At 58.5% G+C, this 27,591-nt stretch overlaps 1 protein-coding gene across 1 annotated transcript; it reads right to left on the bottom strand.

Annotated features, from left to right (window-relative positions):
• Positions 1–720: 720 nt before the first annotated feature.
• CARD14 (caspase recruitment domain family member 14) lies at positions 721–26,339 on the bottom strand. Its single transcript, XM_041726950.1, has 21 exons — positions 26,219–26,339; positions 23,120–23,378; positions 21,578–21,715; positions 20,262–20,587; positions 16,865–17,032; positions 15,925–16,044; positions 15,295–15,420; positions 14,929–15,078; positions 13,937–14,053; positions 13,378–13,520; positions 13,140–13,234; positions 11,237–11,297; positions 10,818–11,010; positions 7,158–7,284; positions 6,629–6,866; positions 5,755–5,818; positions 4,938–5,052; positions 4,308–4,481; positions 2,658–2,779; positions 1,610–1,725; positions 721–1,065 (listed from the first exon to the last, which is right to left on the bottom strand). Exons 2-21 carry the CDS (start codon positions 23,328–23,330, stop codon positions 858–860), a joined length of 3,012 nt encoding a protein of 1,003 aa, XP_041582884.1. The 5' UTR covers positions 23,331–23,378; positions 26,219–26,339; the 3' UTR covers positions 721–857.
• Positions 26,340–27,591: the final 1,252 nt, after the last annotated feature.

The following is a 27,591-nucleotide window of genomic DNA, read 5'->3' as shown; positions in this document are numbered from 1 at the left end:
GGGCGCATGGGGAGAGAGCCACAGGCCAGGGCATGGTAAAAGCTTTTTATTTGAATAAAATAACATAGAAGTTCATCTTCTGAACTTGTTTATGGTAACGCAGCCTGAATTCCAGAGCAGCTTCCTGAGGCGCTCAGATCCGGGCCGCTGGTGCCAAGATGACATTCAGTCCACCACTGTGGGAGGCAAAGCCAGGTCGGGGGGGCCTGGGTCCCTGAACCAGGTACGGTGGCCACCAGGCACAAACCCACTGCAAGTAGTTTCCATTGCTGGGAAACCCCGTGTCCCAGTTTGTACACCTAAACTTCGGTGTACTTAACCCAGTTAGTACTTCCTAAACTTGAGTCCCTGAAGCACGTCTCAGCCATCAGAAGCTGAGAAAGTTCGCCAGGATCACAGGGGGGTTTGCACCTCTGCTCTGGGCAGGGGGGTCAGTGACTTTGGGGAGCACCAGGGCTACCAACCTGCTGCCTCAGTGGCTTTAGAACAAGCCCCTTGGCACACTGAAATGCAAAAGGGAAGATTTGGGTCAGACTAGTGGTTTTCTGGAGACATCTGGGGCCTCCCGTTCTGGGAGGGCACAGGAGATGCCTCCACCACAGAAGTGTTCTCGGGGCCTCTGGTTCAGAACACGGCAACCAAGCCTCGTAGGAGGAGGAGACCGTTTGCACAAAGTGGGCAGATGGTTCGAGTGTGTTCATCTGTGACCTGCGTGTACTGTGGGTTCAAGGTTGGACCCCAAATGGAGAGGGGAGCCGATGCCCGGAGAGCTGGGCTTGTCGGGTGAGCGCCCCCAAGGCTGTGCCTGAGAGGCTCTGAGCTCAAACCACAGGGACTCAGAGGGGACGCCGGGGGCATCAGCGGGGGCTCTGCTCTGTCCACACAACCTTCTTCTGCTCGTCTGCGATGGCCACGCGGACACAGCCGAGCAGGCCTTCCAGATCGCTCCAGCTGTCGGGGGCCAGGCTGCCGTAGAGACAGGGCACTCGGTCCAGCTGGCCCTCCTCCTGCCTGCCCGCCTCCAGGAGCTGCTCCTCGGAGGTGCTGAGCCGCTGCAGGACCTTCCTGCACAGACCGGACATGGGGGGACACGCTCAGGGAGGCGCCCCAGGAGGCTGCCACCAGCTTGGAGTTGCAGGGACCAGCGTACAGGCGACAGCGCTGCACAAACGCCCTGCTGTGAGGGCTCGCAGAGGAGGCGGGAGTCAGGCCCCAGATGACCTTGCACCCGTGGGGGCGCGGTCTAGTTTACAAGCTCAGCTGACACGTTATCGGGGCAGCAGGACGCCTGGGCCGGCCCCAGCCGTAAACCACGGAAACCACGAGCTGGTTTTCAGCCCCTCCTCACCTAAGGCGGGTGGACTGTCAGCGTCTACCCCAGCGAACACGTGGCCTTAGGCAAGGAAAGGCAGGGTCCAGGCCTCGCCTCACCGTCCTCCAGGCTGTCCCCTGGGGGTGGGCAGCAGGTCTTTGTCCCAGAAGCTGTGGGGGTCGCGCCCTGTCACCCTTCGAGGGGCTGGTGCTGGGTGAGCTCCTGGAGACCCCGCCACGTACCCCACTGCGTGGGTGAGGCACGCAGACCCACCACCAGCCCTCAGGGAGCACCTACTTGAGTTTCTTTGCCGCCCTCTCGTTGATGGGGATGTGGATGATGATGGGGAAGATCTCCATCCTGTGCAGGGCACAGACGCTGTCCAGCCGGACGTCCAGGAGGGCGTGGGTGTTCTGGAAGGGACGGGGGACGGGGGTCAGAGGTCCTCAGCCTCAGAGGCAGCGAACGGAGCCCACACCGGGGAGGGGTGGTGGGCAGACAAGGCAGGGATGCTCTGTCGTGTAGGAGGGCACTTGCTGTGCAATCTCAAGAGTGTGTCCCTTTGGGTTTTCACCTGGAGAACCGAGGAACGGCGAGCTGTTGGGGTTGAGGGAAACTTCATGAGAGGCTGGAGCCCGAGGGGTCGGGAGGTTCCATTAGCCTCTGTGGGCACCGGGGTTGGGAAAGGGGCACCAGCCTCTGGCGGGCGGCTGGGCCTGGCCCCGTTACATCCACATAGACCTGGTTGGAGCACCCGGGTGGCTCAGCGGTTGAGCGTCTGCCTTCAGCCCAGGGCACGACCCCGGGGTCCTGGGATCGAGTCCTGCATCAGGGCTCCCTGCAGGGAGCCTGCTTCTCCCTTTGCCTGTGTCTCTGCCTCTCTCTGTGTGCCTCTCATGAATAAATAAATAAAATCTTTAAAAAAATAAAAAATTAAAAAAAAATTAAAAAAAATTAAAAATTAAAATAAAACAACGTGGTTCACGGTGAGCTGCCTTTCACATATTTGAGCCTTAAATTACGGAGCGTTACCTCCATCTTCCTTGTTACTCAGTTAATGCTATTTAACATCTCCTGTGTTGAGGAATTGGGCTCAGGGAAGGTAAGAGGCTCGGCCCAAGTCCCACAGATGCCAGATGGCAGAGACGGGGCTCGGTGCTTCTGCACTCCGCCCCCTGAATGCTGAGCCACACACGAGCGAGCACCGTACCAGCTGTCCTCGACCTGCAGGTTGGTGGCCAGCGTCCCCCAGATCTCAGGGTCGGTCCTTCCTGCCGTGTCCTGCCACCATCCTTGGAGATGGAGGTCCCAGAGCCCCAGAGCAGCCCCCACCCCTGCCCCTTACCTTTTCCATAAGGGACTCCACAGCCCGGCGGGTCACGCAGTAGCGGCCACCGGATGCCTCCCGCTCCTGGATGATGTCCCCTCTCTGGCTGCAGGCACCGTGTTCCTCCTGGCTCAAGTACTCTGAAGGTGACAGGGGCAGGGACATCACACACTGGGCCGGTGAGGTCCTGGGGGGGCTCCGTGCTGAACATGCCCCCACCCCCAGCTCTGGGGGACGCCCTCCCAGGATGTCCTCTTTATGAACCTGGCCCTGTGCTCTTGGCACTCAGAGGAGCCTGTGACGGTGCTCGCCCTAGGCCATCGGACCAGCAGGTGCTTGGCCAGTGCCAGCATGTGGGTGGCCGGGGACTCCCCCAGCACCACAGGCCCGCCCCCCCTGCCCCCCCGCCCCCAAGCGCAAATCCAGCTTCTTCGACCTAGAAATCCTTGGAGCCCCTGGGTCCGCACATCTTGGCTGGGGCGGCTGTGCCCCCAGGAGGCGTTTTGGGCCGTCCCCCCGGGGGAGGCCATGCGTCTGGGGGGGCGGAGCCAGGATGTTGGGCCCCCAATGTGACCGGAGGGGGAGGCTGCCCCGCGGGACTGTCAGCCCGAGGTGGAGGGAGAGCCCTTGCCCTGAATAAACCCAGGGAAGCACAGCCCGCGCTCGCCCGTCTTCCCGAACAGCCTGTGTCGTGGCCACTGTTGTCCCGGGTCAGACCTGCGCCCCCAGCCGTGGGGACCCCAGCTCGCGGGCCTCCCGCCCCCAGGGCCGCACCTGCAGCACCTTTGCCCGGTGCGCCCTCACGTCCCCGCCTGACCGGCAGAGCCCGGCCGCCCGTCTCCAGGAGCCCGCCTCTCCCGCAGGGAGCCTGGCACAGGGCAGGTGCCGCTAGAGGAGCCACAGGGACCCCCAGGGGCTGCGGCAAGGCTCCCGCCCCCTCCGGTGGTCACCCAAGGCCTCCCTTCAGCCAGCCACAAGCCAACGATGGAAGATTCCCACGACGCTGCTCTCCTGCCACGAGGAGCTCAGCCCTGTCCCCTGGGATCCAGGATTCCAAACGGCCAGTTCCTCCCCGAGACTCTCCCCCAGGCAGCGCTGGAGGTGAGCAGCGGGTGGATGGCGCCTTTCGGGGTCCTGCCCCAGCTGAGCACAAATGTATCTGCCAGCGGTAAGTGCACCAGATTGAATAGCATCCCCCCAGGGTGCATGGCCCCTGGAACCTGGGAACGGGGCCCTATTTGGAAATCGGGTCTTTGCAGATGTGGTTAATGAAGACGATGTCACCCTGGAGCAAGAGAGACCCTAAATCCATGACTGGTTGCTCGTGAGAAGACCCTGGATGACACAGAGACACGCAGGAGGCCACTGACAAGGAGGCAGAGGCGGGAGTGGCGCAGCCACAAGCCAAGGACCCCAGGACCGTCAGCACCGCCAGAAGCCAGAAGAGGAAAGGAGCGACTCCCCCCGACGGCCTTGGGGGGTGCGGGGACACCTGGACCTCAGCCTTCTGGGCCCCATCACCGCGGGTGAATAAACCTCTGCTGTTCTAAGCCTGAAGGCTGCAGCCCCGGGGACACTGGCACGGTGACCTCCCGCCGCCTCCCGAGAGAAGGCAAGCCTTGTCCCGCCACCTGACAGATGAGGGCGGGGGCTCCCAGGGACACGTACCTGCTGGGCATTTCTTAAACCCTCGGAGGAGGCACAGCTTCTCGCTCAGGATCTTCCCCGCCACGCTGGGCACGAAGAGCACGGGCCGGGGCTGGCTGGGCCTGTGGGGGTGTACCAGGGAGTAGGGCACCAGGGTGAAGCAGCTCTCGGCCCAGAAGCACGCGGTGGAGGGCTCTGTGGGGGAGAGGAGGCGGGAGCGGGCCGGCTCCCCACACTGGTGTCCCCCCCACCCCCACCGGGGGTGGCGCTTCCCTGCACCCGTTGATTAGGCGACTCCGTGTCCCTCCAGGCTCAGCTGCACAGGCCCGGAGCGGGAATAGAGAAAAGCACTTCTCCTCCCTCCCCGCGGTCTACAAGGCCCCTGGCGTCCTCACCTTTGTGGGACCCACAGCACCAGGCCTCCCTCCCTCCCGGTCCTTGGGCTCCTAGGTTGTGCTTCTCTTTTCCCATCATGCACCCAAAACACTTGCCAAAAAGAAGAAAATCTTCTCAAAACAATTCACCTTACCCTCAATCCACTTCTACTATGTTCATTGCACGGTTGGACCCGATTGGGGTACGTGCCACACTGGCCACACTCGTCACACAGTGGCGACCAAGGGGCCCCTTGAGCCATGACACCCGCCTCACCTTCCAGCCTGCTGGGCTGCAGCGGGGTCCCATCAAAGGATGAGCGCAGAGGGCTGGGCTTGGTTCTGTCCACGCTGACGATGCGGACCAGCTTCTGGGGTCCCCCGGAGGACTGCTGGAGGAGGGAAGAGGGACGAGCAGGTGTCCAGGCCATCTGCACAGGGCGGAGGGCTGGCACCTGGCCTTGCTGCCAAATCTCAGCTGCTGCCCGGACCACCAGGCCATGCCCACTGTATAGCCAGGAGGCCCAGGCCGCATGCCAGAGGGTGGGAGATGAGGGGGGCGGAGCAGGGTCCTCAGGCAGAGCCCCCGAGCAGGGCCCCCCTGAGCATGGCGTCCAAAGTGACGGCAGGCTGCATAAAGCAGGAGGGAAGAGTCGGGGTCCCCCAGCCTGGCCCTGCTCCAATCCAGGGAAGCTGCCCTAGCATCCTGCTGGGAGACAGCTGGGTGTTCTGTGGGGACCTCAGAGGGAGTAGGAGGGGGTGCAGATGGGCAGGCAAATGGGATGAACTGGGAGCATGACAGAGAGAGCAGATGTGATGTACCTGCGCACAAGAGGAGCTTGCAGGCTGGGTATGTGCAGGCCCTGGAGAGGGCTTGGAGGGACGGCCGGGAGACACGCCAGGTCACACCCGTGGGGGCAGCAGCCCGGGGCGCCCAGGCCAGCACCCACCCTCTGCCAGCCCACGCCACATGGGGCCAGGACCCACCCCCAGATGACAGGAGCCAGGAGGAGGAAGGCCAGGACAGAGAGGCAGGGCCCACCCCAGCAGGGCCCTGCGTCTGGGATCCGGGTTGGCCGATGTCACCACCTCACCTTGCGGGCGATGGTGGTGTGCTGAGCCATGTCCTGGATGAGGGCGATGAGCAGCTGCTGAGCCCTGCGCAGAGGAGGACAGCCCTGAGCCAGTGGCCCCGGAGCACCCCCTGTGGCCCCAGGCAGCCGTTCTCCACCCGGCGGCCACCGTGGTCCCCTGCAGCCTTTGGAAAACCGCGAACCCGCAGCTAACCCCTGCAGCTGCCAATGGAATTGTTCTGAGTTGGGACCTGGGTGACTCTGGGTGAGCCTGGGCCTGGGCCACGCCCTAAAACCTCGACAGCCTGGCACCCCCGAGAGTGATGAGGCTTTGGGGTACTGGGTGAGACGCTGCTCTGTGCACTATGGTTGATCTAGAACACGGTGCTCGGCAGGGGAGATGCTGCTCCCAGGGAGGGTGGCCCTTGTCCCAGCTGGCCCAGGCCTGAGGGGTTCCCCAGGACACAGGACTTTCCATGCTTTTGCCAAAATAGTCCTGGACACGCCAGAATGATGGTCACCCAACCCCAGGAGACACTAACTGGGAGATGTCTGGAGACACTTCTAATTGTCACAACTGAGGGCCAGAGGCACTACTGGTGTCTAGTGGTGCCGCTCAACATCCCACAGGGCCCAAGGCGGCCCCCCGTGACTGAGTAAGCCAGCCCCAAATGCCACACTGGTCCTGAATGCTCTAGAATGCTCTAGGATGAAGGGCCATCCCATTCCACGAAGAAACCCCTTCTAAGCAGTGATGGGGGTGGCACAGAGGGATTCCACTTGAGGTGTCTCATCATGCCCACCCTCTCCTCTTGGGGAGGAGGGGTCGTCCACAAGAAGTCGGGCAGCCCCCTGGCCCAACCTGGAGAGGTGCTGGGGCACTAGAGCTGCTCACCGTGTGTAGTTGGGGATGGTGCCATGTTCGGCGCCCGTCGTGCTGTAGGGCCCCACGCGGTGGGCGTGCCAGCAGCCCCGGCCCTGGAACATGGTGTCGGTGACGTGCAGGATGTCATTGCACCGCACCTGCAGCTCCCCCTCCGCCCGCGCCTTCATGGCCAGGTTGACCCGGATGTAGAAGGAATCCCCTGAGGTAGCCACTTTGGCCTCCAGGTCCTGGACCAACTTCTTATAACCTGATTAAAGATAAGCCCGGGGCTGTGATCCTGCACGAGGAAGGTTCTGGAATGTGAAAGCAGGAGAGAAGGAAGGAATCTGCCCTAGAGTCTTGGAAGCCGTTGTGGTGCTAGAGCCAGTGGGTAGGAGATCCCCAGCTGCCCTGCAGCCCTCTGCACACTGGGGCACCATCTGATTCTGGGGTGCACGGGAGGGCTGGCATCGCACAGCCAGGGGCTCATGGACACAGGACTCAGTGGCTCAAGTCTCAGGGGGTGGGCTTCCCGGGTGGGTGGGTGGGGAGTGTGTACCTTCCATGTTGACCTTCACGGACAGGCAGCAGAAGCCATTGACCCTCTGGAGGAGTCCAACCGCTTGCTCTAGGGTTGTGTCCTCCAAGGTGGCTTTGAACAAGGGCTCTGTGGCCTCGCAATCCACCTGAGGGCAAATCACCAGGGTCGGCCCCTCTGACCTGGATTCCGCGGCCACAGTTCCCATCCAGAGGGAGACTCAACCACCAGCCCTTCCCCAACACGCAGCGTGCCGAGATGACCACTGAGGACCCAGTTTCCACTCTTCAAGGGGAACTTCCACTCTAGAGCATTCCCCAGGCTAGAGTTTCTCAGCTTGGACTATCGACAGTTAAGGCCATTGTTCTGCGCTGTGGGGCCGGCCCTGGGCCCTGCAGGATGTTGAGTAGCATCCCTGGCCCCCCGCCCTGTAGATGCCGTGGCAACGGCTCCCCCGCCCCGCTGTCCTGGGGGTGAAAGGCCATGGGCACGGGGCTCTCACCATCCACTCCACTCTACTCATTCGCTTAACCCTGGGCTGTTTTAAGTTTAGGAGAATATATGCATACATATATATTTTTAAAAGATCTTATTTATTTATTTGAGAGAAAGATAGAGGCTAAGCAGGGGGAGGGGCAGAGGAGAGAGAGAACCAGACTCCCTGCTGAGCCAGATTCAGGGCTCCATCTCAGGACCCTGAGATCATGACCTGAGCCAAAAGCAGTCACTTAATCAATCACTTAATATACTGAGCTGCCCAGTCATCCCAAGAAGATATATATATATATATATATAGATATATATATATATATTATTTTTTTTAAAGATTTTATTTATTTTTTCATGAGAGATACAGAGAGAGAGAGGCAGAGACACAGGCAGGGGGAAAAGCAGGCTCCATGCAGGGAGCCCGGTGCGGGACTTGATCCTGGGACTCCAGGGTCACGCCGAAGGCGGCGCTAAACCACTGAGCCACCCGGGTTGCCCAAGAAGATATATTTTTATAATGAAAAAATATTGTAGCTCCAGCAATCAGACGACAAAAATAAATAAATAAATAAAAAGCATCCCGATTGGTAAGGAAGAAATAAAACATCCACAATTTGCAGGTGACATGATATCCTATTTACAAAAACCAAAAGATTCCACCCAAAGGCTGTTGGAACTGATATAGAAATTCAGTGATGTCACAGGTTACAAAAATCAATGTACAGAAATCCACCGCACTTCGATCTACCAATAATGAAGCAGCAGAGCAAGAAATCGAGGAAACAATCCCGTTTACAATTGCACCGAAAATAATAAGTTAGCCAGGAATAAACCTAACCAAAGAGGTAGAAGATCTGTTCTCTGAACACTATAAAACACTGATGAAAAATATTGAAGGCGACACAAAAATGTGGAAAGACATTCCAAGCTCACGGATTGGAAGAACAAATACTGTTTGTCTCTCCTACCCAAAGCGATGTGCACGCTCAATGCGGTCCCGATGAAAATACCAATAGCGTTTTTCACAGAATTAGAACAAGGAATCCTGGAATGTGCATGGAGCCACAAAAGACCCCGAGCAGCCAACACAGCCTTGAAAAAGAAAACCAAAGCTGGAGACATCCCAGTTCTGGATTTCAAGATACCGCAGAGCCGTCGTCCTCAGGACCGCAGGGCACGGGCACAAATGGAGACACACAGGTCCGTGGAACAGACGGAAGACCCAGAAACGGACCCACAGCTTTATGGGCAACGCACCTTCGGCAAAGCAGGAAAGAATCTTCTCAACACCCGGTGTCGTGTCGGGGAAACGAGCCACGTGCAGCGCGAAGGTGCACCACTGCCTCGCGGCGCGCACAGAGATAAAGTCAAATGGACTCAAACGAGACCGAAACGAGAGACGGGAACCTCTTTGACCTCGGCCGGAGCAACCTCTTAGCTGACCCGCCGCCCCTTACCAGGCAAGGGACTTCATCAAAATAAAAAGCTCCTGCACAGTGAAGGAAACAATCAGCAAAACTAAAAGGCAACCAAGTGGGGCGCCCCGGGGGCTCAGTGGTTGAGCATCTGCCTTCGGCCCAGGGCGTGACCCCGGGGTCCCGGGATCGAGTCTGGCATCGGGCTCCCCACAGGGAGCCTGCTTCTCCCTCGGCCTGGGTCTCTCCCTCTCTGTCTCTATCTCTCATGAATAAGTAAAAATCTTTAATAAATAGAAAATAAATGAGAACAAAAGGCAACCGATGGAATGGGAGGAGATATTAGCAAATGGCTTATCCAATAACGGGTGAGTATCCGAAGTACGTGAAAAACTTCTCACCGTCCACACTCAAAAACCTAATAATCCAGTTCAAAGACGGGCAGAAGACATGAGCAGACGTTTCTCCAAGGAAGACACCCAGATGGCCAGCAGACGCATGAGAAGATGCTCCGCGTCGCTTATCATCAGGCAAGTGCAAATCGGACCCATAGCGACATCCCACCTCACACCAGTCTGCGCGGCCAAGATCAACCACACAGGAAACAACAGGCGCTGGAGAGGATGTGGGGAGAGGGGAGCCCTCCTGGGCCGCTGGTGGGCGTGCAAGCTGGTGCAGCCGCTCTGGGAAGCAGTGTGGGGGGGGTCCTCAGAAAGCTAAATATAGAGCCGCCCTACCGCCTATGAGCACTCGCACTACTGGGTGTTTAGGCAAAGGACACAAACACGGTTTGAAGGGGCACCTGCACCCGACGTTCATAGCACCCATGTCCTCAGTGGCCAAGCTATGGAGGGAGCCCAGATGTCCATCAACAGATGGATGGATAAAGAAGGTGTGGTCTTGGGATCCCTGGGTGGCGCAGCCTTTCTTTGGTTTGGCGCCTGCCTTTGGCCCAGGGCGCGATCCTGGAGACCCGGGATCGAATCCCACGTCGGGCTCCCGGTGTATGGAGCCTGCTTCTCCCTCTGCCTGTGTCTCTGCCTCTCTCTCTCTCTGTGTGACTATCATAAGTAAATAAAAAATAAAAAAAGAAAATTATAATAAAAAAAAGAAGGTGTGATCTTGGGACACCTGGGGGCTCAGCGGTTGAGCGTCTGCCTTCGGCTCAGGGCGTGACCCCAGGGTCCTGGAATCGAGTCCCACATCGGGCTCCCTGCGGGGAGCCTCCTTCTCCCTTGGCCTGTGTCTCTGCCTCTCTCTCTCTCTCCCTCTCTGTCTCTCATGAATAAATAAACAAAATCTTAAAAAAAAAAAAAGAAGATGTGGTCTATACACACACTGGGCTATACTCAGCCATCAGAAAGGATGAAACCTCACCATTTGCAACATCGTGGATGGAGCTAGAGGGTATTGCACTAAGCGACATACATTAGTCAGAGAAAGACAAATACTATGTAATCTCACTCGTATGTGGAATTTAAGAAACAAAACAAATGAGCAAAGGGAAAAAAAGAGAGATAGACCAGAAACCCAGTTCTTCACTATGGAAAACACACTGATGGTCACAGAGGGAGGGGAGGGAGGGGGGAAACAGGTGATGGGGATTCAGGGATCCAGACGGGCGGCAGGAACCGGAACGGAGCCTCCCAGTGAGTGTCAGCTCAGCCCGAGCGGGAGCGTGGGCCACCCTGAGAACACATCCTTGACCAGTGGGAGCTGTGGCCGCCGACCCCGCCCGGAGATCCTTGGGGGTTTGCAGGGCTGGGGTCACACCTACCATCATGATCTGGGTGCCGGGGCGCAGGGCCATCTCGTCCGCCGCTGAGCCAGGGGTGACCCGGTGAATGAAGATGCCCGTGAGGTTGCCACCAATGACGCTTATCTGCTCCAGCAACGCGTCCCCCTGGAAGGCCAGCACGGTGACCTGGCTCAGGATCTTGCGGGCCGGCCTCCTCCGCACGGGGACGCCGCTGCAGGACGGGAGGTGATGGAGCCCCCGAGGTACCAGAGCAGGTCAGGCAAGGCCCTGACCCCACGGGCCCCAGCATTCTGGAATTCTCTCTCTCTCTCTCTCTCACACACATACCCCCAGCTGTGACCTTATCCTCAGGAAGGCTGTCACCTCCCAATAGTGATGGGACCCAGTCCTCACTCTGCCCTGCCACCTGCTGACCCTGGCCCCCTCCCACCGCTCACCTGGACAAGGTGGTCAGGCCCCCGGAGAATGGCTGCAGGCTGCTCTCACACTCAGGAAGGTCTGCATGGAGGGGGAGGGCTCAGAGCTGCCAGCCCCTGGGCTCCCCCTCCCCTTGGAGCCTTGCCTACGGGATGGGTAACCCGTCGCCCCTACCCCAGCCCATCCCCTCCCTCCATTGAGGCTGAGCCTCCTCTGCCTCTTCCCTTCCTCACTGCCTAGAATCTTGGTTTCATCTTCCCCCAAACAGGAGTGGGGTTTGACCTATAGGGTATCCTTAGGGGGTAGTTGGATGAGTTGCCAACACTTTACAGGAGAGGGCAGCTAGACGCTGGCTTTCTGGCTTCCTTAAAAATCAGATCTGGGACAGCCCGGGTGGCTTAGCGATTTAGCACCGCCTTCGGCCCAGGTTGTGATCCTGGGGTCCTGGGATCGAGTCCTGCATCGGGCTCCCTGCATGGAGCCTGCTTCTCCCTCTGCCTGTGTCTCTGCTTCTCTCTCTGCGTCTCTCATGAATAAATAAATAAAATCTTAAAAAAAAAATCAGATCTAGGTAGGGGTGAGTGGGTGAAATAGGGGATGGGGATTCAGGAGGACACTTGTTGTGATGAGCACTGGGTGATTAAAATAAACACTTAAAAAAATAAAATAAAATCTGGAACAACCCTGGGCCCACGTTTCTGCCCGGACCCGCATCTCTGCCCGGCAGCAGTTGCCAGCGCAGGCCATCGGCTGCCCGCCCCTCCTGCTGCCCAGCTGGCCACCGCAGGCCCCAGAGTCGGCAGCCCGAGGACTGGACGGCCCCGGGGTCCCTCGGGGCTCTGTATTTTAATGTGCAGCTTGTGAAGCAGCCCCACCCCCACCGGCACCCCAACCCCGAGCCCGGGGATTGACCTTCCTGCAAGGACGTGGCTGCTCTTCCCGACTGTAGGGGGGCGAGAACCAGCCAGCCAGCGAGGACCGGTGGCCGCCTGCTGTCGTTGCCCAGCTCACAGGCTACACGCCATTCGCGATCACATTCAAAGCCAAGGGAAATAGCCTAGTCCTGATGTATTTGAGGTCAGTTCCACCAAAAGTCTACGAAACGGGGACGTTATATAGAAGTGTGACAGAAGAAAGGGCATCGCATCCAGGATGGATATGTCCTGGGGGGACCCTCTCGGTTGGCCCTAGTTCTAAAGATGCCAATGGCCTCGCACAGGCCAGGGTTCTGGTCCAGTGACCCACAGGGAGCCCCGACCCCGGGGCCCTGCGGCGCCGCTGTTCTGAACAGCGCGAGGCGCGTGCTCCCCCTGGTGGCCACCGGGGTGAATTCCAGACGGGGCGCGAAGCACCTGAGGTGCACCTGGCCCGAGGCTGGGGGCAGGTGTGCAGGGGGAAAAGGTGAGGAGGCTGCGTGGGGCCCAAGGTTGAGAAGGAGACCGGTCAAGTCACAAATATGAGGAATAAGCCATAGGCGATGTGGGAAGGTCTCAGGGGCCAACACCCAGGAGGAGAGATGCTCCCTGCAGGTGCCTCTTCCAGGAGCAGAGGGGACAGAGGCCTGCTGCCTTCCGGTATCTCTGGGGAACCTAAGTGTCCCCAGATCAGAGCAGGGAGGGACAGCGAGACAACACATATGCCTGGAGCTGCCTGAAGGTTATTGCTGAGCTGAACACAACTCCCTAGGCTTCGAGGGGAGACAGAAAGGACGCCCAGTAAACAGGGCATGGGCTTGAATGGCCAGGTAGCCTGGATTTCCCAGAGCCCGGGCCCGGGCAGCAGTGACGCTTGCTTCCTCTGCCCAACCCCTGCAGAGGTACTGGGTCTCTCGGCAGCCTCCCTGAACACCCCTCTTCTCACTTATCCTCCTGCTCAGCCCAGGGGAGGTGAGTGGCTGCACAGGCCCAGGTGGGGTGCACTCACCTGCCCTGTCTATGATCTCGTAATCCAGGTCTGCATCACCTGCCTTCGCCCCCGGGGAGGGCCCCTGGTCCACCTGCAAGGTTTCTGGGAAGCTGCTGGAAAGCATGGGAAGAGGACAGCTCAGGCTGCGTCGCTCGCCTCTCTGCTCAGACTCCAAGCCCCTGGCACCTGCCCAGCCCTCGGCCCGTGTCCCAGCCCAGGGCCCATGGCATCTGGACCCCCATTGCCTGCCTGTTACCTGAAAGACCAAGGGTCTTCCCAGAAGTCGTCTGTGACCCGCTTGTACAGGGACTGCAGGCTGGGAGGCCTGGGGCTACTGGAGCGGAAGCTGTCCACCAGCTCACGGTTGGACGTGGCACTCAGGTCGGAGCAGAGCTGAGACTGGAAGGGGACAGGACAGAGGTCGGCACAGGGCTCCCCCGGGCACCCCGCGCCACCTCCCCGCTGCTCCACTGGGCACGACGGACAACAGTGAGAAACCACGGTGCCTATAGGGCAGAGGCGGTGACAGGGACACAGCACAGAGAGAGGCACGCTAGCGGAGTCCCTACTGTGTGCCAGGAGCCCTCCTAGCCGCTAATGGATAAAGCTGCGTGGTGGGTAGCATGGTCCCACTTCCCATGCAAAGCAACTGAGGCCCAGAGAGGCCAAGTGCCGGGCTGTGAGGGTCACATGCAGAGGGAGACACCGGTAGACGGCAGGTGTGCAGTGCAGACCTGAGTGCAGGCCCACGTCCGCTTCACCTACTGTGTGCCAGGAACCCCCCCCTCCAGCCACCGAGGAGGCACCAGCTGTACCTCAGTGGAGCTGGGGCAGCTGTAGTCACTGTCATCCCGCGGGCAGATGGCGAACATGCGCACGAGCCGCTGCTTCCCCTTCGGACAGGGCTCCCTGGCGCCGGCTTCCTGCTTAGGCTGCTGAGGACGGGGCGCAGGATGCTGGGTTCAGGTGGGTTTCCCCCTGGATGCTCTCGGGGGCGTTTCCAGCAAGTCACCTCCCTGCCGCCTCCACCTCCCACCTCCACCCGGCAGGCAGTCCCCCTCATGTCCCCTCCGGAGCACAGGGCCCCGCCGGCACAGCAGGAGCCCACCACGGAGGAAACGGAAAGCAGGAAAGCTTGGTGAACGCTAGTTCATCTCTTTTGGAGCAGGAGCTGCTGATACTCTGTCATCGGAGGTTTCGTGATTATTTTCACTCTTTGGGAACATTTTAGCTCTTGCCCTTCCTACATGGAAGTCAGCTCGTGGACATCGGGCTTGCAAATATGTCAGGAATGCATCATCTACAGAAGTATCATCTACCAGATATCCGGCCGTGTCATAGGCTTTCATTCTCCACGGAACACCGTGCTTTACAGGTTCCAGAACCTTCCGCCAAGCTACGTCTCCCACGACTTGCATAAGATTGCCACAAAACGGGATCCCTGGGTGGCGCAGCGGTTTAGCACCTGTCTTTGGCCCAGGGCGCGATCCTGGAGACCTGGGATCGAATCCCACATCGGGCTCCCGGTGCATGGAGCCTGCTTCTCCCTCTGCCTGTGTCTCTGCCCCTCTCTCTCTCTGTGTGACTATCATAAATAAATAAAATTAAAAAAAAAAAAAAGATTGCCACAAAACGAACTGCAGACACAGGCTCAAGATGCCCAGTTGTGCATCTTCAACGATTTGGCAACAAGGTTCACCCACGAGAGCCAGCGCGTGGCTGATATGGCTAAACCCGAGGTCCGGGCCAGGGCCTCGAGCGGCCTGGCACCTCCCGCCTCCCCGTGGGTGCCGAGGGAAGCACTCACCCCCTGCAGGGACTCGGCCTGCGGCTTGCGGACCTGCTGGCGCAGCTCGCAGACCTGGTCTGTCAGCTCAAACACTTTTCTGCGCAGGGCGTCCTTCTCCGTCAGGTTCTGAGCGATCTCCATCTGGGCTGCGTCCCTGGCGGAGTAGGCCTGGGAGCCAGGAAGGGGAGGGGGGGCGTAGCGTGTGTTGGGGGTGACAGCCGTGGGGGAGAGGCGAGGAGAGGCGGGCACCAGCCATCCTGGGCAGGAGGGGGGTGTGCAGAGAGCCCTGTGGCACCTGCCTGCCCAGGGTCAACCCCCCCAGGGCTTCTGGGAGGAGCCTCAGCCAGCCGCCCAGGTGCCCTGGGGCCCTTCCCGTGGAGGTACCTGGTCCCGCTCCTTCTGCAGCTGGAGCAATTGGCTCTGCAGGGCGGTCACCCTCTCCTTGTAGATGTCGCAGTCCACCTTCGTCCTCTGGAACTGGAGCAGGGTCTGCTCCTTCTCCTCCCAGAACTGGCCGGGGACAAACAGAGCACACTCAGGGCGGGGGGTTCTGGGGTCAGGCGGAGAGTGGGGCGGGGGTGCCTCGGGGGCAGGGGGTAAAAGAGGTGCTCGTTTCTTAAATGCTGAGTTTCGAGGCGCTGCTATGGTGATCCCTACGCACCTGGGTGGTGCAGGTATGACCCCGTGTCGTTTACTCCATGTCCCAAAAGACATAAATGATCTCCCTCCACGCTGCCTCGTTCTCTCCCTCCATCCCCTTCCTCCTGGTCCTCCTCTGGCTGTTGCAGCGACTAAATAACCCTGGCGCCCACCCTGAGGGCTCCCCCCACTGGAAGGCGCCCTGAGTTTTGGTGCTCTTTTGTCCGGTGGTTTTCTGATCACCCACAAACCAGACGGGACCGCTGGCCTTGGGCTGTGAGTCCGTGCTCTAGAAGCTTCCGCAAGGGCCGAGCATCTGCAAAGCCTGTCCTCCCCGCCTGCCTGAGCAGCCCTGACGCGGCCCCCGAGGGTCACCTGCTTGCGCTGCCTCTCGGCGGCCACGGCCCGCTCCCTCAGAGAGTGGATGCGGTCCACCAGCTCCTGCTTGCTCTCCAGGGCCTCATCCAGGTTCTGCTCCAGAATGTCCTTCTCCGCCTGGGCAAAGGGAGGTCAGCCCAGGGCCCCCCCGGGAGGCGCCCCATCACTCTGCCCCGAGTAGAGGCAGCAGGAAACCTCGGGGCGGGGGTGTGGGGACGGATTCAGCGGGATCCTTGAGCGAGGCAGGGGGGAGGCGGGGGAGGCAGGTGCACGACCAAAACGGGAAACGTGCATTTCCCTTCTGTTTCTCCGTGATCCAGGGCAGGAAGTGAAGGAAACTGGAAGTCCCCCGGGGTGGTGATCCCCCCTCGGAGGCCGCTCTGGCCACATGCCCGCCGGCACGGTCTCTGACAGGGGACCCGCCAAGGGACACGCCGGTCCCTCTCTGGCCCACTCCCCAGGGAGGGCCTTCGGCACCCAGGGGACGTTAGTCATTGGAAGGAATCGCTCTATTAATAGACATGTTCTTGATTGAAAGGAATCGCGGAGGAGGAGAGGCAGAGGGTTTGCATAATTCCGGAGCTTTGGCGTCACTGGTGCCGCCACTGCCCCCCGGAGCACACGTGGGTGGGACCTCAGCAGATTCTGCGGGCAGACAGGCCCCCACGCATGATCTTGCATCCCGTCGTTCACCATCGGCCTGGCTCCCTCTAAGCCAGCACAGCAGCAGCTCACGAGCGGAGTGGGGGGCGCTGCTCGGCACGTCCAGCAAGCTGTCCACCCTGCCCACATTCACGGCAGCGCAGGACGGGGAAGGGGGTGGAGTGTCTCGGGATGGCACCCAGTCCTCAGTCACCCCCACGAGGACTCCCTGGGCGAAACCCCCCTGCCTGCGGGAGCCCCGGGCCGGCTGCCCCGGGAAGGGACGGGGACCCACCAGGCTGAATGTCAGCGACCGGAGCTTCTCATTCTCCTCCTTCAGGCGGCTCAGCTCCCTGTCCCCGGGCCCCAGGCCACCGGCCACCTGCAGGGACCGCTCTCGGGATTCCCGCTCATGGGAGGAAGATATCTTCTCGCGCTGCAGCTCCTGCTTCGTCAGGTAGAGCTGCCAGGAGGAGGCCGAGAGGAAGGCCCGCGTGAACCCAGGCTGTCTGCTAGCCCGGGAGTCATCCTCGAGGAGGAGATGCTGCTTATACTCAGAAGGGTCCCTCCCCCAAGCTTTCAAAATCCACTCGAGAGTTTTACCCGGTGAACAGTTACGGTTCTTGTGAAGGAGGAAGGTGTTTCTAGCTTTATTTCTACTGGGGTGGGGCCGAGGGACCAGAGCAAGGAACCCAGGGAATCGGCTCACTTCGGCGCAAGTGTCCAGGGAGCGAGTGTCCTCAGCACGCTCGCTGGCTTCCCTGCCTTTCCATATTCCGCTAAGTACATTGCATGAAGGGAATCAGGATTCGTGAAAATCAGTGAGAATAAAGAAGAAATCAAGTCAGACGGAGCAGAGATGACTGGTCTATGCGGACGTGCTCACAATCCGTGTGCAAATATGTGCCACCTCCCGCCCGGCAGGCTGCGTGTCCCGGGCTGTGGGCCTCTGGAAACTACCTGGCCAGGTCGGTCCTGCTGGCCTCCACCCCGCAGGATGGTGCCTTAAGGGAAACTCAGGTCTGGAACCAAGGGAGACACGGGGTTTTCCTCAAGAGGCAAACCCAGGAAGCCTGGAGGTCAGGGTGGAGTCAGCCCACGCTCTGGGGTCAAGAGAAAGAAGAACCTTTCCTGAACTTGTTCCCTCCCGACATCTGCTTAGCAAATTTTCTGTAAGCAATTACACAGCGCCTGCTACGGGCCACCTGGGTTAGGAGTGTTGTGCTCCACGTATTAAAAAAGTAAAACTAGGGAAGCCTGGGTGGGTCCGTCGGGTAAGCGTCTGCCTTTGGCTCAGTTGTGATCTCAGGGTCCTAGGATGAAGCCCTGGGTCATCAGGCTCCCTGCTCAGCAGAGTCTGCTTCTCTCTGTCTGCCCCTCACCCCTGTTTGCACTCGATCTGTCTCTCGTTCTCTCTCTCTTTTTCTCTGATAAACAAAATATTTTTAAAAAATTAAAAAGTAATATTAAATCATTAAGACCTGAAAGGGGGGGTGATCTAAAACTGAAAATAAACCTAAGCCAATGAACCTGATTATATCTCAAACACTGTAGCCACAATGAGCAGAGGGAGAAGGGATGGAGAGGAAGGAAAGGGATCGAGAGCCGGGCCGCCCCGGCAGCTCGTGAACTGCAAACCCCCGGCTCTTCTCGGCAGCTTTGTTCACGGGGCACAGCTAATCGGAAAGTATTTTCCGTGCACTAAGGGATTGAGCAAGCGAGCGCTAGTGTGGGTGGGAGGATTCTCACCGGGGAAGAAGGGGCACCCAGTATGGAATGAGGGAGGCAGGGACGCGCCCTGGGGATTGACCGGAATTAGAGGCGTGGGTGTGACCTCACGGTTTCTGAAATACAAGTATGTCTGTGGACATGCATACTCGCACGCATAAGGGTGTGTGCACACCCGCGCACGCGCGCGCGTCTATGTGTATGCGTATATTTACATGCACGTTTCCTAGTTCTGTCCTTGGAAAGGGCCAAGGAGCAAAGACATCCCAGGAGCAAAGAGCAGACCTAGAGCCCAGGTCTTGGTCTGGGGGAGACTCCAAGGCCCTTCCGGGAAATGCCTGAGCCCAGAGCTGCGGCAGGACGGGGACGAGACGGTCCTGGAAACTCTTGTGATGCCAGAAAGGGAGTCTGTGCTCATAAAATGGGGAGCCGTGCCACAGGACATGGAGGAGATTCAAGGGGCTCCCACTGGCCAAATCTAGGACAGTCTGAGCAAACTCATTCAGAACAGTAATATGTTACAGGCCACTGGAAATCGGAATCCACGTGTCCGTGCCAACAGCAGACGCATGAGCTGGGGGAGTCAAAGGTTCCTCCTTGTGGTCAGGGTGTTGAGGACCAACGGGGGGACCAGAGGGGGTCACTGGAGATGGGGCTCATCATTGAGCATCCACCAGAGTGAAGATGAATTCAGACAAGGATCGCCAGTGAGGCCGTCTAGCAGGGAAATGTCTATGAGGAGCAGGGTGCTTGCTGGTTTCAGGGTCCCCCACCCACCCCAGGCTGGAGGAAAAGGATCATGATCAAGGCAGAGGAAGCAGCACCTGCTCCAGGTGGGTGACATTAACGTTCCCGGCGAGGGGCGCTAAGCAGGTTGCCACAGTGGGCAACGGCAGCCAGGCCCAGTGTCCTGCCAAAGAGGTATAACCCCCCATCTCCTCACGAGGGGACGTGAGACAAACCCGAGATGGGGAGTGGTCTTATCACAGAAAAAGAGGGGGCCCTGCATCCTTAAAAAAAATCCATGTTGTGGGGCGCCTGGGGAGGGGGGCTCGTTTGGCAAAGCATCTGGCTCTTGATTTGGGGTCAGGTCATGACCTCGGGGTGATGCTCTTAGGGTCACGAGATGGAGCTTCTTGCTGGACGTGGAGCCTGCTTGAGATTCTCTCTCTGCCCCTCCCCCATCCTCTCTCTGCCTCTCAAAAAAAAAAAAAGAAAGAAAAGAAAAGAAAAAGAAAAAAAAGTCCATGTGTGCTTTTGACCAGAAAATTAACTACTAATGGGCTACGGTTGTCTGGAAGCCTCACCGACCTCACGAGCAGCCGGTTAACACGTTCTGTGCGCTACAGGTATCGTAAACTCTGTTCTTACAATAAAGCGACCCAGAGCAAAGAGAAGGCCATTAAGGAGATCATAAGGAAGAGAAATTACATTCACGGCGCTGCATTTACAGAAAGAAAACTGGGTCTAAGTGGGTTCCTGCGTCTCAAACAGTGTTGTTCAAGGGTCAACGATACTTGTGTATTTTAACAGATTTGGAATTATTTCTCAATGAAGATTTAAAAACTAAGAACAAGCATACCAGGCCGCAGTTAGAGGCAAACGACAGATGCCAGAATGACAAGGAATGAACGTCCTCGAGATCTAAAGAGCTCCTGCAGCTCGACCAGAAGATAGCGGCCCCCAGCAGAAAAATGGGCAGAGGCGCTGTGGGGGTGCGAGGGCCCCACTGAGGACACAGACCCAGTGTGCGCCACTGAGAACGGCGCTGGAGGGGCGGGCAGGGGCCCACGGGCCCCAGGTTCCCGGCCGAGCAGGAGCAAGGTGGATCCCAGGTGTGCCCGTGGCTATGGGGCCCCCGTCCGGCCTCCCGAGCGAGGCCACCTCCCAGGCCAGCTGGTCCCGGGGGGCTTACGGGCCGGCAGCGGAGGGGTCCCGGCGGGCGGGGGGGGGGCACCGAGTACCTCCTCTTGCAGGCTGCGGCAGCGCGTGGCGGCCAGCTCCTTCTCCCGCAGCGCGTTGCTGTAGTGCAGGGACAGGCCGAGCATCTCGTCCTTCAGCTTGAGCACCTCGTGGAAGTGGGCGCTGACCTCACGCTTCATGCGGTCGTGGTCGGCCTCCAGCTGGCACAGGCTCTGCGCGCGGGCCTCGGCCTGGCCCAGGCACTCCTGCAGCTGCCGGCAGCGCTGCAGCAGCGCCTCCTTCTGCCCCTTCTCCTGGCTCAGCTCCTCCTGCAGGCTGCCGATGGCCCCGGCCAGGCACTCGGTCAGCTTGGCCGTCTCCATGAGCCCTGCGGAGGAGGCGTGGGTGGGCCACCTCGCCCTCCCTCCTCACCCCCCGCCCGGGTCTTTGCTGCCCGCGCCGGACCCTCAGGCAGGAGCCCCCACCCTCATCTGCGGGTCTCCTCAAAAACTCCCAGGCTCAACCAGACTCTGTGTTTGGTTATATGACAGCATAACAGGTGCCGTGGGAATCAGGATTGTCCCGTCTGCTTCCCCGTGGGACCCCGCTCTGCAGACCCAGCACACCCCCCGCCCCGCTCCCCCCACCATCAGCTAAGATTTGCTCTGTGCTTACTCATTTCCATGTCATCCTAAGAATAGGATGACCGGAAAATACAACGAGGAACACGAATCTGTATACTGAACTCCAACCAACGGAACCACCCACTATGATGCCAAACAGGCAGAAAAGCTTTCTCATCTAGGTTCTGGTGATGTTGGTCCCTTGTGTACAAAATCTTTGAACAGCTCCTCCAGGGGAGCCTCAAAAAGGCTGCCCCATCCACCCCTCGTCCCCCCCCAGGGGCCTCTCCCAGCAGAAGCCGCCCCCTGCACGTGAGCAAGCTGCAAGGCTGAGGCCGCACCAGGAGCACGTAGGGAGCCCCAGGGAGTCCAGCTTCCTCTCTCCCGCTGCTGCCTCTCAAATGCAGATTCCGTGTCCCAGGAGGAGTCTCCTCTTGGTACCGTGTAGTTAGGGACAGATCTTTTATTTTATTTTATTTTATTTTATTTTATTTTATTTTATTTATTTATTTATTTTTTGGGACAGATCTTTTAGAACCACAGGCCACAGCGTCTGTCTCCTACCACCTGCACCATGGTTAGTGGGGGTGTCGTCACCCCCGGCATGCTGGGGCACAGGGACAGGAACCTCAGCTGGAGAGGGGCCTGGGGGGCGCAGTCAGGAGAAGCATCTAGAAGAGCATGCAGGCACCAGAACCTCTGATGAAGCCCCTGCCAAGCATCACCCCCAAGCGCCCCCAGGGCCCAGTCCTCACCACTGAAGTTGCTGAAGTCCACCTGGGGCTGCAGCCCAGTGACCAGGGTGTAGATGTCAGGGTTGTGGAACTTCAGGCTCTCCAGGAAGGCAATGGCTCCATTCTTCCCTCGAGTCTTCAGCAAGTCCAGTAAGTGCCCTTGGGCGAGAGAGCGGTGTCAGCCACCAAGGCTCCGGGTGGGCTCCCAGGGGTGCACCGTGGAGCGGTGGAGGAAATCCTCGCCCGTCCAGGATCGGGAGGTGGAAGCAGTTTTCCAGGATCCCTGGGGTGGGGTGGGGAAGGTGCCCTCACCGCTCTCGTGGGTCCTTTCAAGTGACAGGTCCGCAGCCAGTCCCTGGAAGGGCCAGACTGATAGGCCTTGAGCAGCTACCACAACCCGAGAGCTAAGAGTTGACCATAAAAGACTAACGAAGAGGACCTTTGCTGTCAAGACCTCCCAGGCATTGGGTGGACGCGTGCAGACACTGCACGAAGCTCCCCGTGGCACAAAGAAAGCAAGGCCGGTGCCCCGGGGCCAGTGAGCCCACCCGATTCCACCGCTCTCAGCCCGACTTAGGGGCTTGGATTCCTTCCTCCTGTATCTGAGGCCCATAAGGAACAGGAAGAAATAAACTCCTGGTGATAGCTACCCCCACCCCGAATGCCTCCTACGGCCCTGGCTCGGAGAGGAATAGCCTATAAACCATCTCATCCAATCTCCTAACAACCCGACAGGGTGAAGCCACTCGCTTCCCTGGTTCTCAGTGAATAAACGGAGCTAATCAGACTGTCAGGACTGGCTCCAGAGACATCTGCAGTGCATGAATCGTGGCCCCCACAAAGGCACATCCACCTGGAACCTGTCAATGGCACCTTATTTGAAAAAAAGGGTCGGGACACCTGGGTGGCTCAGTGATTAAGTGTCTGCTTTCGGCTCAGGGTGTGATCCCGGGGTCCTGGGATTAAGTCCTGCATCGAGCTCCCTGCATGGAGCCTGCTTCTCCTTCTGCCTGTGTCTCTGCCTCTCCCTCTGGGTCTCTCATGAATAAATAAATAAAATCTTAAAAAAAGAAAAAAGGGTCCTTGCAGGTGTAATTACATCAAGGATCTCGAGATGAGAACAGCCTGGACTACCCAGGGGGGCCCTACAACTGCTGAGTCCAATGGCAAACACATTCATAAGAGACAGAAGAGGAGACACGGAGAAGGCCACGTGAGGACAGAGGTAGACACCGGAGGGACGTGGCCACCAGCCGGGGACCACCTGCAGGCCCCCAGCAAGAGGCAGGAAGGGCACACCCCCGGACACCTCAAGGGAGGCAGCTCTGCCCACACCTGGATTCCAAACTATGAGCAAATACATCTCTGCTGGTCTTGTGCCATTTGACATAGCAGCTCTGGGGACACACTACAACGTCCCTCGGGTCTGGAACGTGGGTCCCTAAAGTCCTGCACTCCTGACACCGGGCTTCGCGCAGCACAGCCTGTGTGGAGCTGGCGAGACAGGAAGCTGAGCTGGCCCAGCAGGCCCGAGGCCAGTGGCGTGGGCCCGGGGGTCCTCACCGACTCGCATGACGGTGTTGGTGAACGTCGGGCTGTGCAGCACCTCCTCCTCGTCCAGCTGGTCCAGCACCTTCGCCTGGCGCAGGTAGGGGGTGAGGCGACTGGGGCAGATGCTGCGCACGATCTTGTGGCGGTGGCTCTCCATCATCTCCCACAGCGTCTCCTCGTCCAGGGCCGTCAGTGTGGACTCGGTGCGGCGCAGTGCCGCCATGGCTGGGCGCCCCGGGACGCTGGGAGGGAAGGGTGGTGGCCACAGAGGCTGGAACACGGGGAGGCCTTTACAATCAAACCCCCTTTCCCCAGGTCATTGGGGCAGGGAGGAAACAACCCATCTGAAGAGGATGGTGAGCTCGCCCTGGCCCTGGTGCCCCATGATCGGGGCAGGGGGGCCGGTGGTGATTATTGAGGATCCATCCTTATGGATGATTTCAGATCAATTCCTCGTCTATCTGGAGAAGAGCAGAACTAGTTTCTTTTGGTGTCAGGAAGACACTGCATTTGCCTTTAAAGCGCAGGGAACTGCCCTCGACCCCGGGGAGCTGATTTACAAGATTGATCTAGAACATGCATTCTCCACGGGGGCGATAGAGCCCCCAAGGATCGAAAACTGGTTCTTGGGTGAAAATTCTTATATGTGCAAAGCACAGTTGTGCATAAACAGATGTTCAGTACACCTGTGATGGTACTCGCGGGAGCACAGGGAGGGAGGAGGTGTCTCCCAAGGCTCCTTAGGGACGAGGATGGCAGAAGGTTGAGGGACACTGTCCTGGAATAAATGGGAGGGTTTGGAGGCCCCATCTGGCACCCCAGCAACCCGAGGAGGTGCCCACAGTCCCAGTGAGGGGGTCGGGGGCGATCAGCTGGGAAGTAGGGCTGGGGGAAGGAAGAAAACACACCGCTTTCCCTTGGTGTGAAAAATCAGGACACTTGTCCTGAGACACTCAGGACACATGCTAGAGAGTGACCCCTTGGAAAGGAATATTCCAAAGCATTTTTAATCTAAAACAGGGATGCCCCGGGGGGCTCAGTGGTTGAGCGTCTGCCTTTGGCTCAGGGTGTGACCCCGGGTCCTGGGATCGAGTCTTGCATCGGGTTCCCTGAAGGGAGCCTGCTTCTCCCTCTGCCTGTGTCTCTGCCTCTCTCTGTGTCTCTCAGGAATAAATAAATTTAAAAATAAATAAATAAAACCAAGGACTCAGGGATCCCTGGGTGGCGCAGCGGTTTGGCGCCTGCCTTTGGCCCAGGGCGCGATCCTGGAGACCCGGGATCGAATCCCACATCAGGTTCCCGGCGCATGGAGCCTGCTTCTCCCTCCGCCTGTGTCTCTGCTTCTCTCTCTCTCTCTGTATGACTATCATAAATAAATAAAAATTAAAAAAAAAAAAACAAGGACTCAGAGTAAGTCGTAAAGAGCACCAGCTCTTGGCCCGTAGGGGTGTGGATGAAAGATGGGCAGGTGTCCGAAGGGGCTCAGCTGCACCGGGTCTGGGCAAACTCCCTGGCTAGGGTCACAAGCTCCCAGTCTGTCTAGGTAGAGATCACGAAGCTGCTCACCCTTAAAGTACCTGAACAGGGGCCCTGGGGGAAGGGGTGTTGACACTGTCTAATCCTCTGTTGGGAAGACCTTGGAGGGCACCACCCAGCCTCTCACCCGAGGAACATGCCCTGGGCATCCTCGGCTCTGCAATGAGCCACCTCCATAGCTGCGTCCCTGCCTAAGTCTCTTTCCTCCCTCCTGGCCCTGGCACAAGGTCACTAGACCATTAATCCATCTAAATCATCCTAAAATGCTTGTAAATCCTGGATTGGTTCAAGCATATATTTTGTTGTTTTTTATCTTTTTGTTTCATTTTATTTTATTTTTTTAAAGATTTTATTTATTTATTCATGAGAGACACACACAGAGAGAGAGGCAGAGACACAGGCAGAGGGAGAAGCAGGCTCCACGCAGGGAGCCCGATGCAGGACTCGATCCCGGGACCCCAGGATCACACCCTGGGCCGAAGGCAGCGCTAAACCGCTGAGCCTCCGGGGATGCCCTGTTGTTTTTTAGAGCTCAAGAGCCGGTGCAGAGCCTGACGCCGGGCTCGATTTCACAACCCTGAGATCATGACCTGAGCTGAAATCAAGAGTCAGATTCGGGACACCTGTGTGGCTCAGTGGTTGAGTGTCTGCCTTCGGCTCAGGTCATGATCCCGGGATTTGGGATCGAGTCCCACGTGGGGCTCCTGTGAGGAGCCTGCTTCTGTCTCTGCCTCTTTGCCTCTCTCTCTCTCTGTATCTCTCATGAATAAATAAATAAACCTTAAAAAAAAAAAAAAAGAGTCAGATTCTCCACTGTCCGAGCCACCCAGGAGCCCCTAGTTCGAGCCTATTTAAAAAGTCCCGCAGACGCACAACATACCCATGCACCCGTCACGCAGAAGCAGCAGTGGGCACCTCAGATTCCTCACTGAGGAGTCACTCCGGTCCCGCTGGCTGCAGCCTGGCATCCGTCTGTGCCCGGAGGACCGTGCCAGGCCACGACCTACACCTGTACGTGTCTACAAATAGGCACCCACTTTTACGGGATTCTTTTGTGCAAAGAGCGACTGTACATAAACAGTATCTTTACTGTTGACTCTAACTATCTGTAACAGTGTCAGGCTGGGCATGCTGCTAGCTTGCAGCTCCAGCTCCGCGTCCCTGAGGTCTGGCAGGTGGGTGCGTGCACCTGACACATACTCCTTCCTTTGTTTACCTGTGGCTGGATTCAATGATATGAGCAAAGCACAGCGGCCTATGGGCCAGCATTAGGTCCCTTCCACTTTTCCCCCGTCATTGCCAGTGCGGCAGGGATGACCTTGGGCATAGACGGGGGGCCTTCCTCTCAGACATCTGCATCCCTGTGATTTGGTCCTTTTCATTTGGAATAACAAGCCGGCCCAGGTGGAGTCAAGTGCCTCCCCAAGAGGTCTGTGCACTAAAAACGCTGGAAAGCCAGAGCTAACCAGCCCTCGTCAAGTAAGAGAAGTGGAAAAGAGTGGCCAGAGGTCCTTGTGACGTGGGAACGGCCCCCCACGATCCCCACGAGGAGCCCAGGCTGCAGCGAGTGCTCACCCAGAGATGCTCACGCTGGCTTCCACGGGCGCCCCTCGCGGTGGGCTGGGGTCTGGTGTCCCTCCGTGGCCAGGTAGGACGGGGCCCGGGGCGGGAGGGGGCCCTAGCCCTCCAAACCTGGGCTGCCGCGGGCTGTCTGCTTCCTCAAGCCCCGTGACTTGCTCCACGATTCAAAGCTCAGGCACCGAAGACTAATGCAAGGAGGAGGGGGAAAAGTCGAGCTCTCATCCAGGAAATAACTTGACAGATCTTTGACCTCTGAGGTTTGTTCAGTAACTGTAGATACTTCCTTGGGGCTTGGAAGTGGGTTCCTAGAAGGAAACCAGGGTGTGAACCGTGGGACCGCTCCCTCTGTGTCGTGGGCCCCTCTGCGACTGTGGTGATGGTTGCTCATATCTACGAATGTCCTAAAAGCCATAAATTGCACCCTCTAAATGGGTGAATTGTGTGGCACATGAATCATATTTTTAAAAACTTGTTTTGTTTTTTTTTTTTAATAAAAAGTTCCCAGAGCTGCCAGTAACTACCCCCTGCTTCCCTGTGGCCCTGTTCCCCATCAGGATGCAGAGGAGGTTGGGTGGTAGGGAGGTGTCCTGAGTAGCTGGCCTGTCCCCCTGAGGCCAGCACCGGCCACCCTCGGCCCATGGGACACCAGTGCCCCATTCTTCGTGCCTTCCTTTAAGTCCAGGCTGAGCCCGCAGGTGCCCTGGCCGTCGGGTGCCCCAGCCAAGCTCCGTCTCTGCCCCGGATGTTCCCTGGCGGCCTCCTCCCCTCTGTCCCCTATGCTTGCTCATTCCAGCATCCGTGCTCCCCTCGGCTGCCCGGCATCCCCAGGAGCAACCCCCATGTGCGTGCAGCTGTCTTCAATGACATCGGGGACACTCTGCATGAGTGCAGCTGCCTCTCCTCGCGTCCAGCTCCGACTCTGGGGCAGAGTCAGCATATAAAGTCAGTCTGAACGGTAGAAGGTGGGAAGTAAACACTTTTTGCCAGACCCTTTGAAAGATGGCAGGTGAGCCCTGAGACTGACGGGGTGGTGCGAGGGATGAGGGACCCCGCGACTCCTGCAGCCCCCGTGATGGAACCAGGGAAACGGTCTCGAGGACTTTCCCCCACGAATTGCTTGTCTCAAGAGAAAAAAAACTCGGGGGAAGTCTGCTGGGGTGAAAGAAAGCACCCGGCACTCCTACGACTCCCACTGAAGAGCGCTCAGCAGAGGTGGGCTGGGCCCTCCGGGGGCAGAAGAAAGCGGGGACCCCAGGCTGCGCTCCTCATGCGCGGGGGCGGGGGCACTGGGTCTGTTTAATTTCAGATCTGGCCCCGGAGTCCGCAGGACCCCCACGGAAGGTCTGGTGGCACTTGGGTTTTCACGG

Source organism: Vulpes lagopus, chromosome 12 (assembly GCF_018345385.1).
Source record: "Vulpes lagopus strain Blue_001 chromosome 12, ASM1834538v1, whole genome shotgun sequence".
NCBI lineage: Eukaryota > Metazoa > Chordata > Mammalia > Carnivora > Canidae > Vulpes > Vulpes lagopus.
This window is presented reverse-complemented; position numbering and strand designations above follow the sequence as displayed.

Bases quoted from the DNA above. Each gene is read 5' to 3' on its own strand.
- CARD14 (XM_041726950.1), bottom strand. From the start codon at position 23,330: ATGGCGGCACTGCGCCGCACCGAGTCCACACTGACGGCCCTGGACGAG. The intron at 4,482-4,937 runs GTGAGGCGGGTG...TCTCCCCCACAG, and splicing joins GCAGCCCAGCAGGCTGGAAG to AGCCCTCCACCGCGTGCTTC. The intron at 2,780-4,307 runs GTACGTGTCCCT...TGTCACCTTCAG, and splicing joins GTTTAAGAAATGCCCAGCAG to AGTACTTGAGCCAGGAGGAA.